General features: G+C 40.4%; 2 protein-coding genes across 4 annotated transcripts in view; one reads left to right on the top strand and one right to left on the bottom strand.

The window, feature by feature from the left end:
• The window catches only part of MAPK8 (mitogen-activated protein kinase 8), a 179,974-nt gene that overhangs the window by 62,945 nt on the left and 102,174 nt on the right, over positions 1 to 14,855 (top strand). The window lies entirely within an intron of this gene.
• Positions 1 to 14,855, bottom strand: part of FRMPD2 (FERM and PDZ domain containing 2) — a 69,890-nt gene that overhangs the window by 6,368 nt on the left and 48,667 nt on the right. Inside the window, exons 33-42 of the mRNA XM_033066302.1 lie at positions 14,264 to 14,474; positions 13,076 to 13,113; positions 10,531 to 10,617; positions 10,053 to 10,117; positions 8,548 to 8,709; positions 7,547 to 7,715; positions 6,190 to 6,266; positions 2,915 to 2,997; positions 2,260 to 2,375; positions 241 to 389 (exon numbers count right to left, since the gene is read on the bottom strand). Coding sequence (XP_032922193.1) covers positions 241 to 389; positions 2,260 to 2,375; positions 2,915 to 2,997; positions 6,190 to 6,266; positions 7,547 to 7,715; positions 8,548 to 8,709; positions 10,053 to 10,117; positions 10,531 to 10,617; positions 13,076 to 13,113; positions 14,264 to 14,474 — 1,157 coding nt within the window. The remainder of the gene's footprint in view (positions 1 to 240; positions 390 to 2,259; positions 2,376 to 2,914; positions 2,998 to 6,189; positions 6,267 to 7,546; positions 7,716 to 8,547; positions 8,710 to 10,052; positions 10,118 to 10,530; positions 10,618 to 13,075; positions 13,114 to 14,263; positions 14,475 to 14,855) is intronic.

The following is a 14,855-nucleotide window of genomic DNA, read 5'->3' as shown; positions in this document are numbered from 1 at the left end:
GTCTGGCAAAAGTGATTCCTAATCAGTGTAAGGCTGATATGCATGGAAAGAGAGAGATGCAAATACTGTACTATTACCCAAAAGCAGAGTAGAAACCCCATTCTGGCAGCAGTAATAAAGAGATAAAGGATTCAGTAAAGATCTACAAGCTGAGCTCCCATACAGTATGCAGAAAGTTATTAAAAGTCACTTTCTTAGCTGTGCTGAATTGTTAGATATTAAAAAGTAATCACAGTTTACCATAAACTCCTTTAGCACCTCTTGATTCTCAATCCGCAGCTGAAGGCCTTGAATAAGACCTGTTATGCCAGTCCTTGGATCTACTCCACTCTGTGATGGTTTCAAGTTAATTAACTGAGTCAGTTCTTCTCCAGAAGCAAAGGTTCTGTCTATGTATCAACAACAACAACAACAAAAAAGCAAACACAAAAACAAAACACAACAACAAAAAAACCCAAGAAGTTTTTAATTATCATTGTTCATAGTGCAGAATCTTGGCTTTAAAACTAGAGAGCTGCATTATGTATATATACTTTGCTGCTTATATTGTGGAAGTGAAATGTGAGAAAATGGAAGAAAATATTTGCAACTTACTTATGTTCACAGCAGAAAGAAGAATAAGTCGACATCATGGATACAAGCAGTACATTTCATGTTATTTGGAAGCAGATCCAACTATTGCAAATACAGTCTGTTCTAAATAAACTGTTCTTGCAGAATTGGAGACTTTAATGGTAGTTTATACTGGTATAGGAGACTCTGGCCATATTTTCACAGAGAATCATCTTCATGTTTTCAACACTTCCGTGACCATTAGTATTGCCAAACTCTACTGCTAGGAATAATTACAGCAAATTCTTCCTTCCTAAAGTAAGCAAATATATTTTTCTTCTCATCTTAACTCACATTATCTTTCAAGAACAAGGTATTATCTATCTTTTATGCACCAAAGTCAGGATTCCGTTTTACTACTTAGCTCATCCTGAAATGTAAGTTCTGATGCAGTACTTGACAGATTAAGAAAATGGATAAACATTGCATCTCCAGAAATATCACTACTTCACTGGAGTGATAGAAAAGCTTTTGTTCCCATATTGAGTAAAACCAGTAGCTTTTTATGTAAAAAATAATGGTTTGAGGCAGAGGAGTTATGGAATTTGGGTTTTTTAGTCATAGGCTATGGTTTGCAAAGGGTAACATACCAGCTGTCTCAAAGAAAAGCTGTTCCAGGGGTTTGTTGCCAGATGAAGACAAGAAGCAATGCTCTGCTTTCCTCTTGTAAAGTACCATCACTACTCTTAACTAATTTCTGTTACAATAGAGTTGTGCTTGCTGTATTTTTGTCCAGGTTACAACTTGCCCCTGCCTTGCCTGAGCTTCCAAGACACTTTATGTTTGCATTCCATTCTCTAACCCTCAAAGGGGCTCCTTTTATCTAGTTGAGAGTGCCAGTGAAGACAGATCCCCACTCCAGACAGAGCACACTATTTCCCATACACTTCTCCTTCCAGATCAAGGGGAATTAAAGAACCCCAAACTCTGTGCAGGTAGTAGATGATAGATTGATTATAATTTTCTGTTTTCTGGCCAGTGAGGCTTGGTAGTGTGAGGGAATTACCTGTGTTTTACTTCTAATAAGAGCCATCAGCAACTCATTGCTTGCACCAAGTGAGAAGAAGCAAGGAGAGAGAGCAATCTGTACTTCACAGAATCTGAGAGATAGTGCAGCATCCTCAGTATGATTCCTTTCCAAATTATTCTCATTTGGAGCTTAATTTTCATAAATTAATTTTCATAAAGGAGCAATGAGGCAGATTCTTTAAATACTTCTGGTGTCAGAGGGGCTTTGGCACCTGAGCTTGGAAAGTGCTTCAGTACATGTTCAAGCACATCAGTTCTAGAGTTTTTAATGAAATTGTTATAGGGGGGTGAAATCAGTGATTCTGGGAACAAAGTCTTGAGAGAGAATTTGACCCTTCATTCGGCATTTTTTAAGTATTTAATTTACATTTTTGTGAAATTCTATGGGAACAGTAAGGGGTAGAGGAGAGACCTCATGGTATATGTCCCATTTTAGAGTTACAAAAGTTTGGATGGCCTATTTATGCATCAATGGTAAAAAATGTGCCTTGAGTGCCCTGGTCTTTTAGACTGAAAGAGTAAATCCTTAGCTTGTATACAGGGGAGTAGTATTGTTCTCAATGTACATATCTAGAGGTGCTGGTATTGTTGAAGAAACAAGAGTTTTCTCATTATTACTTCTAGGTAGAACAGGAATCCTGTGGGGCATAACATCATCTTCGTTGTTCCAGCTGCCTGACTCAGACTGTTGTTTTTCTCTTCTGCAGCTTTCACATTCTGCACATTTCTGTGACCTGTAAAACAATGTTGAAGTGGCAGAAGTTTTGATAAGACCTTTGATAATCTGAACCATAGAAAGATTTTGTGTTTAATCTATTTGTGCTCACTTTCTTGAGCAACTATTTTAAAGAATTATTCAGAACTCTGAAGATCATAAGTTCAAGAAGTTGTAGTAGCATTTTTTCTGGAGTATTGTTTGCAAATACAGCAACTGAAAAACACTATATATGCGATTTTTGTTGGGCTTTTTCAGAGGTAAGAACATACTCTATATAAAAAGCTACTCAAAAATGACTGGAAGTAAGGTTTCTCAGAGACAGAGACCATTTTCATGTATGACAATTTTCAATTGTTAGCCCTGACACCTGGAAGCTTCAATTCACTTGTCTTAGTTGTGTGGAAGCTGTTTAGCAGCTCTTCCTGCAGGTGGAGCTGCATTCCAATAGACACGTGTTTTGTCATTTTCATACCATGTTAGGATAGAGCTGGAAATATAAGAATAATTCATCCATAATACTTATTTTAATAGTTTTACTTCATTTGAAAGACTTACCTGTCCAAAATGTTACTAATGATATCCTTATAGTCTTGTCCAGGCAGCTGACCTTGCAGAGATTTGTCTGTTCTGTCTGCATCCTGTAGGTTTCAATAAGAAAAAGCTGTGAAAAATCAGTACACAGAAACATCAAGAATATAGTTACTTTCATCAACATTCTTTCTTATTTCTGACAGAAATGTGTTCTTTACTGGAGAAGGAAAGAGAAAATGTAATAGTTTCCACTTTCAGAAGAAAGAGTACATTGCAGTAACTAGCCAGAGTAAAAAACCTTATCAGCTGCATTTGTAAGTTTCTGAATGATAGAACAATACAGTCCAGAGACATCTCTACATGACAAGTTAATGATATCCTCTCTGATCTCAGAAAGAAAATGCAATCACAGGAATCATGAGTCACACTCTTCCCCTCCAAATTCTTGGCAGCAGGAAGCTGAGATGAACTGTTGATAATAATTTCCTTTTTTAATCTTAGACAATGATGCCAACAGTAGAAGCAGGGTGAAGTGCTCAACTAACAGAGAAGGCAGACCCTTGATGACCCTCCATATGCAATAGAAACAATAGTATTGGTGGCTGTTTTCCCATCCTAAAGAGTAATAACTAGGTCCTTCACTTATTTAATAATGCAGGATATCTGCTGTTAGTATGTGAAAGTAGCTTCTTCTCAGCTGTAACACTTGATAAATAATTACAGTAAATTCACGAATACAAGCCGCACTGAGTATAAGCCGCATCTCTGGGTGTTGGCAAATATTTCGGTTTTTGTCCATAGATAAGCCACACACGAATATAAGCCGCTCTGTCGTTCGCAGCGAGGACCCGCGTGCAATTAGTAACAGAACCGCGGCAGGGCGGGGTTTACTGGCTGAGCTAAGGCTGTGCAGGCTCGGCCCGCTAGGGGCCGCTGACGGGGCCAGGTGGCCCAGCCCGGTGCTGCCGCTCGGGGCCGGCCGCCGCTGCCCCTGGGCTCGGTCACCCCGGGTCGGCGCTGCCCCGCGGTGGCAGGCAGGGACGGAGCTTCCCCCGCTCCTACGGCAGCAGCGGCGGGCGGGGACGGAGCTTTCCCGCGCCCGTGGCGCCGGCGGCGGGCGCGGACAAAGCACCCCGCCTCCTCCCCGAGCCGCGGCAATGGCGGCGCGCACTTGCCCCCCCCTCCCCGGGCCGCGGCAATGGCGGCGCGGGGCTCCCGCCGGCTCCCCGAGACGCGGCAATGGCGGCGCGCACTTCCCCCCCACTCCCCGGGCCGCGGCAATGGCGGCGCCCCCCCACCCCGTCGGCTCCCCGGGCCGCGGCAATGGCGGCGCGGCCCCCCCGAGCCGCGGCAATGGCGGCACCCCCCCCCGTCGGCTCCCCGGGCCGCGGCAATGGCGGCGCTTCCCCCCCGTCGGCTCCCCGGGCCGCGGCAATGGCGGCGCGGCCCCCCCGCGTCCTCCCCGAGCCGCGGCAATGGCGGTGCTTCCCCCCCGTCGGCTCCCCGGGCCGCGGCAATGGCGGCGCCCCCCCCCCCCCCCCCTCGGCTCCCGGGGCCGCGGCAATGGCTGCGCAGGGCTCCCGTCGGCTCCCGGAGCCGCGGCAATGGCGGCGCCCCCCCCCCTTCCTCCCCTGGGCTGCGGCAGAGGAGGGAAGAAGAGAGCTCTCCCGCCTCTCTCCCCGTCCCCCGTGCTGCCTGCAGGGAGCCAGGGCAACACGGTAACACTGTAACAATTGCGAAATGCCGGCTTTTACTGGCCGGTGCTTGGCTCGGCACTCTGGCTGGCACGTCTGGGGTTGTAAATGTCAGAAAATTATTAAAATATTAGCCGCACCCGACTATTAGCCGCACTTCCGGGTTTCCACCAAAATTTTTGTCAAATTGCTGCGGCTTGTATTCGTGAAATTACTGTATTTAATGTTTTAGTTCAAATTGGTGTTTCTTCTTTCAGTACTTAATATTTCAGGTGCACTCAGAAAACATCCTGGCATACTGGATACTTCACATACTGAATGTCCCAGAGAATCTTAATGGCATCTCCCACTTGTACTTTATTTTCTTAATTTTGTGCATGTATTTCCCCATTCAAATAGGGATGTTTATCGTTGCTGATTTAAGCCTGAATTCGTCTACCCAGTTTCTGCACCCACTGATTACATAGATCAGAGACTGTTGTATTGATTTTGTTTTCTATTTGTAAAGAAAATGTATTATACTGCTTCATGTTTGCTTTTTTTAATTTAGTAGCTTGTCATTTTCCAAGTTTACATATCTGGAGTAGATGGAGCTGTGCTCTATAAAGTAAGGCAGAAAGTTTTTATTCATAGGAGACAACTAAAGGCAAGCTGGAAATAATGAAAAAGAGAGAGGTTATTGGAACCAATTCAGAGAAAACTCTAAAGCACATGGTTAAATTTAGGCATGTGCTTTGCTAAACTAGATAGAATGAACAACCTTGCTTAAAACTAAATGTTTCCCTCACTACCTTGCTAACTGGGGGATCTGACAGGTAACCTTACTATCTCTTCTCATTGATATTTTCTGTTGTGTGTACTTCCATGTCAGATCATAGATATGACCTTATTTTGATATTACATTTCACCAGTCTCTATAAGTTTAGTTTCAACACCCATTCCAAACAGCATGTGTAAAATTCCACAAATTCCTCTTCAAGGTTTTCTCAGCTTGTTTATGTCAAGGATTTTTACAATTTTTCTTTTTCTAGTTCAATTATATTACTTGAATCAGGGTTTGGGTTTTTTATTTATTTTCTGGTGGATAAGAAGACCTAAATTTCTCACATTTACTGAGGACTTTTGCAGTTTTAAATTTACAAATAGCTCTGAAGTTTAATGTGGAATGTCTTGCTGGACTTACTAAGATTCAAAATCATAACTATGTTGGAAGAGATTTAGATGCACTTGAGTTATGAGTACTAGTGGAGATAGCTGAATAGAAATTTTTTAATGTATATGGTTTAGAAATACTGAAAGAATGGTAAAATTAACAAATTGTTCATTTCAGTATTATAAAGAACCAGAACAAGACTTGCATATACAACCTTTCTTCCCTCCACCCTTTTAGCATATGTACTATACTTATAATATCTTATACTTATCTCAGTGGAATCCTGACTCACTCAAATGTTAGCAGCTCCAGTCATGGGAGCACACTTTCCTCCCATTAAACTTATTTTCATTAAGAAGGTATGGTTCTTGCCCACATTGCAGCAAACCCATGCTGTAAACAAACAGATGAGTACATTGCCTGATAGCCTCTGAAAGCTTCTCAGATTTTACCTTGTTGCACATTTGGTTGGAGCCTTCTTCCTTGAAACTGAAAACAGGCTGAGCTTGCAGGCTTTCCTCACCACTTGCTGAATACCAGAAAACAAAAACAAAATCAAATGCATGAATATATAGGTTCATTTCTTCTCTGTTGCTTAGACCAAAGGACTTGGACAGCAGATGGTGCACTGAGGGTCTTAAATTGGCATAGAATCTCCTTCTTGTGAATGCCTGGGAGGGTTAATAGAGCACAAATCCCATATGTCACCACAAAAGAAGGCAGCATAATAGAAAATACACTAAAGTAAAGCCCTATATCAACAGCAGCTATTAAAAAACCTGAAAAACCATTTGAATCTGTCCTCCCTAACCCAGCTCATTCCTTCACAGTGCTCAGGGGAAACTACCATAGATTAACTCTGCTGCCAATATTTCCATAATACCATTGTGTTTTGCAGGAAAACAGTTTAAACTTCCCAGAAACTATGGAATTCACCGATGTCCTGTAAGAAGAAAATGGCAATAGCAGTGTCTTCTTGACTAAGAATACTTGAAACAAAGCCTCCAATTTGTAACCAACAGGCCAGAAGGAGGAATCCTTCCCACCTAGGTTTCCCCATTATAGGAAATGTTTCAGTGTTCAAAGATATAAAAAGTTGAGAATTATAGGTATGTAATCTATTGGCATTGCTTCCCCTCCCAGATTTAATTTTTATTTAATTTTTATTTGATTTTTAATTTAATTTTTATTTAATTTTTATTTAATTTTTGAGTATTCAGTAGAGCAGAGCATAGAGCACAAAGCTCTTCCATGGAGTTAGTCATGCCTGAAAGTACTGCCCTGTGCAAGATGGGTGTGCTCTCAAATGAATAACAATAGACCAGGGAGCAGAGGCTTCAGGACTTGAGCATGAACAAGCACAGAAGAGAGAGGATCTGTCTGCCAGACAGAACAGGAGTTGTAGTGCTTTCAGGAGATAAGTAGGAGTGATAGGATGTGAAGTTTGTGGGAGAAGTATTTTAGCAACTGAGCCAAAAATGGGCTGTGATTCCATCAGTGAGTTGCATAAAGTGGGGTAAAATCAGACCAACATTCATGACTTAAAAACTTAAGCTGGGTTGAAATGTCTTTGAGGGTCTTACAGCTTTGTTCCTAGACTTAAAAATCACACTTGGGCATTCCTTCCCTGTGGTCCTATGTCTTGAGCAGTTTAGCCAGAGCTACAAATCAGGGTTGAAGAATGTGTTTGTACCTACAGCTATGAAACAGGACTACTGTAAAATTGACTTGTTTTGTTAATACCAAAGTTGAATTCAGGTAACAGATAATCCCACTTCTGTCATATGGTGAGTGGATGTAGCTGCTTACCAGGCTCTGATTTTTTGTTTGGAGTGGAAGCTCTGTTGCTCTGGTTGCCTGAATAAGCCCAGTGCAAAGCCACGCTTCGGCAGACAGTGAGTTGAACAGTGCCTTGAGCCTTGCGCAGCAAATCCGTAACTGTTTGGCGTGGCAGACCAGACACAAAAGTCTCATTCACCTGAAAAATACAATGATGTGTATTTTCATATTCCTGTAACACAAAGCCTTTTTAAAATCACATATCCTAGCAGTGGGAAATTTTTGTATAACTTCTTACTTCATGTGTCATCATTTTCTCCCATTTGTGGGAGAGAAGTCTCATTCTCTCCTAACTCACTTAATCTTTCATCTCTATATCTTTATAGACAGCAGGACACCATAAAATATTGTCTTAGGTGGGCTATCCCCCATTCCTCAGCGAGAAGATGAAGGAGAGATGGAAGTAAATGAAAACCAGAAAATCAAACCATTTTGAAACTCATGGAGGGAGAAGAAAAAATAATTAGGAGTAACAAAAAGGATGATTTATATTAAAAGGTAGCAGGGTGGCTGGGATAGTAAGATTTGAAACAAAGACTCAAAAGCCCTAATTCCAGTGCTTTTTGTTTGTCTTGATAATACCTAACTGGCATCATGACAGGTTCTTCCCAGTAGCATCCTGGTTATCTGTGACCTGCATGATTGGCCAGTTAACTCTCTTTTCTCTGAACTTTCTCTGCAATCCTCCATAGGCACAATTGCAGTCAGGAGTAGGTGCAATTGGCTGCTTGCTCTGTGATTCTGGGTCTGCCTGTGCAGGAGTGTCCAACTATGGGAGGTGAACTCCAGGGAGGACACAGGGCCCCAGGACAACCCTCTGACCACCAGGAGCTGAGGGACATCTCCTTCTAGGTGTTACTGTGCAAAGCAGCATCACATTTCCAATCTGCACCGCTTCTGTATTGAATATATTGCTCATTATAGAGTAAGTAGAGAAACTGAAAGCCAAAGAAGTGAAGAACAAACATTACCTTAAGTAAGATGTCACCAACTTGAAGTCTCCCATCTAGATCTGCGCTGCTGTCCGGGCTGATGGCTTTTATTAGGATAGCTCTGCCATTTTTTCCACCTACCAGTGCAAATCCTAGGCTTCCATTTTCTGCTTTTTCCAGCTCAATCTTAATAATGAAGTCCTACAATAGAGAAGGATGCAGTCTAAAGTGGAGTTTGTCCAGGGCTGTATTTTGTTTGTGTTTTTATTACTGAAGATTCCCATTATTCCCACAGTCCTCCCTGTCTGATGTGGATTGTGGGCTATATCCTACTCTTGAATAGATCTATAGAGCTCCCAGGAATCAAGATAACAGCTGCATTTATGTATCAGAATGAAAATAGTACATACTTGTTTTCATACTCTTTTTAATAATTGCTGCTTGGGAAAATAATCCCTTAAGAGCAAAGAAACATGTACTTCTCTAATCCTTTTATAATGTATCAAATAAATCACCTTAATTGACAAATAAGGCATTCATATCTCCTGAGTGACAGTAATGCAGTATATAGTTTATTCTGTTATTTTTCTATAATTTAGATCTTAATCTTGTAAACCCAACATTTCCATCTCTTTTACTTTAGCACTTCATTTGCTTTTAAAATCAGCTGCTTTTTTAGGGTCAAGTACTATGTCAGAAATAGCAGCAAGCTGGAAATGTTTATGACTTGCAGCATGACTAGTTCCAATGCCACAAATATCAGCCTTGGAAATTGTTTTTGTAGGTTGAACAGATAAACCATCATGGATTAATTCATGTGGAAGAAGCAGTAATGGTGATGACATAATGAAAAGTGAGAAAATTGTTCCAATTTTTTTGCCAGGTTGGAGGTCTAATTTTAACAAGAGTCAGCTTTTCTTTTTTCTTATCTATTCACATTAAATATCAGTTCCAATTGAGATAATTTCAATTAACATTACTTTTCATGTGTTTGCACTTGTAAGAATTTTCAAGCATTGTATGCTGAGCACAGAAATAACTTTTTTCCCCAAAAACCAACATTCCTGTGTATTTCAGGAATTAATAATAAATAATAAATAAAACTCTTGCCAAATTCAAACCATATTGGTCTATATCAGTGCTGCATATACTGCAAGGATTTGGGCTAATTTTACTCTCTTTTAAAATGTCCATCTGAAAATTGCAGAATGAAACATTAATCTGTTTTCAAAGAGTGTTGTGGAAAATGTTTCACAATTGCACATATTTTCCCCAGAATCCCATGCTGTGCCATGTCTTTTTTCCTGTGCTACTTTCTTTCTAAGCATTAAAAAACAGAAAGTCTGTCCCCAGGAAGTGCCCAGTGCATTCTACTCTGTGAATGCTAAATATAATTCAACACTTACAGGACATTTTCCAAGTGCATTATATTCACATTTTCACAAAGAACAAGAAAATACATTAAACACCACTACTGAAAAAACCTCACTCCATATAGCTCACTTCAGTCGATGAACCACCTCACACCTCAGAGTGTCACTCACTTTACATTCTGGAGAATCGGGAGTGTTCTGCTGAGCATCACAGTTCGTTTCCTCCAAATGTTTCTCTGTGAAAAAGCAGCAACAATTTTTAGATAGTTGTCCTGGGAAAATATTCTACAGTATAACACTCAAAATCTCATTCAGAGACATAATAAAACATTTTACATTTTATATGTGAAATACAAAATAAATCCTATGGATTTATGCAGCCTAAAACTCCTGAAATATGAACCACACTGTGACCTTTTTACCTCCCTGTGAGCAAGTTCCAAAACAAGCTTTAGGAACTGTGTGCTAGAGAGATACCAGATGGACAACAGTACTGTATAAACATTTTCTGAAACTCTGAGGGAGGTATGTTTTTTATGAAGAGTTAATCTTTCCCAGGCGATGCCGTTATCACCTAGAGACTTATTTTCTTTCAAGGAGCAGGCACACAATTTTACTAACCCTAATTGAAAAATGCAAAGTTCCTTACCATGTTGATGCAGCAGATGCTGTTCCTGGGAGTTCAGGTTTTCATTTGACAAGGAAATATTGGCTTTCTCTGTTTCAGCCGGTGGCCCTAAAAACACACATATGTTTGTTCTGACAGGCCTCCTGCTAAACTTCATGCACTCATGGAATGTAAACTCTGGGCTTAGGATATTAAACAAAGCATCAATATCCAATATTGATACTGTATGAAGCAGTGTGAGAGCACTGCATGATTAAGTTTGTCAATCTGCGCAGAGATATAAACATTTCAGTAATTAATTGCAGAGCTGCTGCGTCTTAGCCATTGCTATTTTAAAAATTGTAACAACAGAGACCAGACTGTCACTCTAGACATGTGGCAATGATCAGGCAGATGAAGGAGCACTCCCACCTCTAACCAGACCCCCAGTTTTGTGGTTTTGCTTTATCATATTTTGGTGATCTTAGCTGTTTTCCACAAAGTACTCTTAATGCGTGAATTATGGAAAATATCCTGCAGTTTAAAAAAAAGTTACCTGTTGCAATTGCAATTTTAGTACGTGTTCTTGTAAGTAAGCCTATGAAACAGAAGTCTTGCTTTCTTAATAACAAATTATTACAGATTTATCTATAATCTATCAGTGATCATAGCAAATGGAACACCAAATACAAAATTACTATAGGTTTTTCAAAGTGCCTGTAAAAGGGGAGAATCACAGTACACAGAGTGGTTTGGGCTGGAAAGGACTTTAAAGATATCTAGTTCCCACCCTCTGCCATGAGCAGGGACACCTTTACTAGACCAGGCTGCTCAAAGCCCCATCCAGCCTAGACCTGAAGATTTTCAAGGAGGTGTCCACAGCTTCTCTGGGCAACCTGTTCCAGTGTTGCACCACCCTCACAGTAAAGAATTTCTCCCTAATAATGTATCTAAACCAGCTCTCTTTCAGTTTGATGCCATTCCCCTTTGTCCTATCACTACATGCCTTTGTCAAAAGCCCCCCTCCAGTATCCCTTTAGGAACTGGAAGATGCTGTAAGGTCTCCCCAGAATCTTCTCTTGCCGAGGCTGAACAACTCCAGCTCTCCCAGTCTGTCTTCACAGGAGAGGTGCTCCAGCCCTCTGACTATCTTTATGGTCTCCCCTTTAAATTGCTCCAACAGGTCCAAGTGCTTCTTATGCTGGGAACTGCAGAGCTGCATGCAGCACTCCAGGTGGGGTCTCACAGAGTAGGGGGCAGAATCCCCTCCCTCAGCCTGGTGGCCACACTGCTTTTGGTGCAGCCAAGGATATGATTTCTGGGCTGTGATTGCACATTGTTCAGTCATGTTTAGCTTCTCATCAACCAACACCCTCAAGTCCTTCTCAGGGCTGCTGCCAATCCATTCTCTACCCAAGCATGTGTTTGTGCCTGGGATTGCTCCAACTCATGTGCAGGACCTTACACATCTTGTTTTATAGGTGAGGCAGGTAACTGTGCAGTATGGAGTTCATAACTCTATCAGAGGTGGATCAGGTCTGTTACCTATCTGAAAGTGTCTTGAGAAATCACAGAATCTGCAAAGCTCACACAAGGCTGTGTAAGCAAGGTCCTACTAGGATATACATTTGCTGTGCTTTAGTTCTATGGTGTTAACTGAGAGTACACATAACTTAATCTGCATCTTGCAGAAAATTGTTTCAGTTTATAGAAACAAACAAATGGTTATGTGTGGTAAATTAGGAAATCTGTAACTAACTTCACTTGGAATAAGTTCTCCAGGTAACCATATGCCAGTGGAAGCATGTGAACACTTGTGGTCCAGGGTTACTTTTTGGGATCACCTTTGCATGATTTAAAAAAAAAAATAAATTGAGATATCCAGTCAGGTAAACAAAACTGGGGTTAGGCCTGGCTTAATGCTGCAGCCAAGTGTGCATTGGAAAGTACTACTTGCATAGCTAACACCTTTTGTATGTGCTGACCTGGATGTGATAGCTCTCCTTCTGCCTGAGGGTGCAGGTGCAGCCTGTGCTTGCTGAGACTCCTTCTGCTGCTAGAGCAACTCTGGTCAAATCTTTGTAGAGCAGATGATTACTGAAGTTTTGAATCAGAGTACCAAATATGTCCCCTTACAGGAGTGCTTTTATATTAACTAACAGATATTAGTGCTGCCTGCTGATTTTATATAGTTTATTAATAACAGTTTAAAAAGCTGATCTAGATGATTAAGTGGTGCCTCATATTAAATAGGGGCTCAAGAAGTGCTGAAATGCTGAAAAACTCCTTAGAAAATAGTTTCAGTCAAAACAGATATTGAAATATGACCACATAAGACTCCTATTTAATAACAAATTTTAAAAATAGAAACAATATGTAAAAGATTACTTTTTTTACTGAGAACTATATATTTTATTTGTGTCTTTAAACAGCCACCAAATTTTCTTCTGACCCTTAAAATGGCCATAACAGAAATACTGAATGCCAAGATACAAATTGTTAATAACTTTTAAATGCAATGAATGATGTTATGCTTATTTTCAAAATCAGAAGCAAGTTTTCAACTAAAAATAGTAGCCTTACTTACTATTTTCCTGCTCTATGGGAACCACTGGATTGCCATTTCTGGGGGCAGAAAAAGTGAAATATGTGAGCCATTAAGCGCTGCATGCTTTGTGAAGCATATATGAAAATTATTTTTGGAAATTAAGTTTTCTAAATAGTACTTGTCCTTCTATGATTTAGTTAGTGGTGTTTTTCTAAAGAGAATTTACACCAGTATATGAAAACATTTTACTATAGCAAAACAATTTATTGAAATGCATTGGGGGGAAAAAAATCAGCATGTTAAATCACCTGGCCCAATACAATACTGCTTTCTGGTCCATTTTGAATTCAGCTTTATAAAGTGGGAATGCTCTTTTATAAGTTTCTTTACCCTATTTCTGTTTACCTCCTTAGTTTGTAAATTCTGACAATCAGGGTGCTGTCTACTAACTTATTGTACAGCAAGATGTATAATGAGGCAGCAGTTTCTTCTTTTAGATAAGCACAAGTTAATAAAACAACAATAAAAGTTTGAACAATGTTAAGACAGCGGTGTTCTGTCACACGCTCTGGTTACATAACTCAGTTACTCACATGCTTTGGGTTAATGTTTTAGCGTTTCTCTGAGATCTTTGGAAGCTATTTCTGCATCAGTCCAGGACCTGAGATGGTGTGGTATCAGACTGCGGAACACAATGAATCTAAAGTACAGCCATGAACTGATGAGTGAAATCCTTTACAGTCAAATATTGTTCAGGCTTGGAAAAACTTTCTGGTCATGCTGAAGGTTAAATGTTGCATTTTTAGTACCTTTCTAAAATGTCTGACTGTTGGAATTATCTCAGAATTTCTGATTAGAGTTAGTTTCTTGCTTGTAGTTTTGAATGTGAGATTGTAAGGAGAAAGTTTACACTAGTGATGGAAATACAAAGATTTTCTCTAGAGAACAAGACATATGAAAATAGTGCTCTACCTCACAGTTAAAGGCTTCACATTTGGTTTTGGATGATGAAATTTGAAGAGTTCTCATTTGCGTTGTATGAGTCTACTTGTACTTGCCATGTTAGTTGTAATTACTAGGAGTTAAGATATCTTATGAATGTTATGTATCAGGTTGCAACATTCAGACCTTTGAGATAAAGCACTTTTCTGTTTTGCATTGTCTGACTTGTTGATGTAAAATTTAGAAACGTGCTTTAGCATTAGGTTCACATATGCTCAGATTTACCTTGTGGCTTTGATTCGAACATTCTGGGTGGCAGCTTCACACACTCTCACTGCATCATCCAGGCTAATGCCCTCAGTGCACAGTCCACAGATGTAAACAATCTGATCTTGTGGCTGCAAACTGCCTTCCACACTGGCAGGAGAGCCAGGCACTATCTCTAGCACATAAATACCTTGTAACTTGCTTCCAGCTCCTCCTGTCAGCTTCAAGCCTAGAATAATGCAGAGAAAGCATCTTTTGTGGCAGAGTGTTTTGAATTTCACTGTCAGTGACTTAAAATGGAATAAATGTGAGTCATTGAAAGATAGGCTGAAGAAATCACTGACATTATAAATAACAGTCTTGCCCCAGTAAGATGGGGTGTATAAGCTGGACTGAAAGAGTGAAATGCCATTAGATGTTAAAAAAAGTATGGAAAAAATTAAATGGTAGTGTCCATCTCTGTTTCAGTGCTGCTATAGTGCTTTGTTTCACCTGATGTTCAGTAGTCATTGCAATATAACACTGAGCTGCATAGCAGCAGCTCTCTCATTACCAGCACATTTAAATGCCTTGCAGTCTTCAGGGTGCCATTGGGAATGGAGGCGTGTGA

The sequence above is a fragment of the Catharus ustulatus genome, chromosome 8 (genome assembly GCF_009819885.2).
Source record: "Catharus ustulatus isolate bCatUst1 chromosome 8, bCatUst1.pri.v2, whole genome shotgun sequence".
NCBI classification, from domain to species: domain Eukaryota; kingdom Metazoa; phylum Chordata; class Aves; order Passeriformes; family Turdidae; genus Catharus; species Catharus ustulatus.
This window is presented reverse-complemented; position numbering and strand designations above follow the sequence as displayed.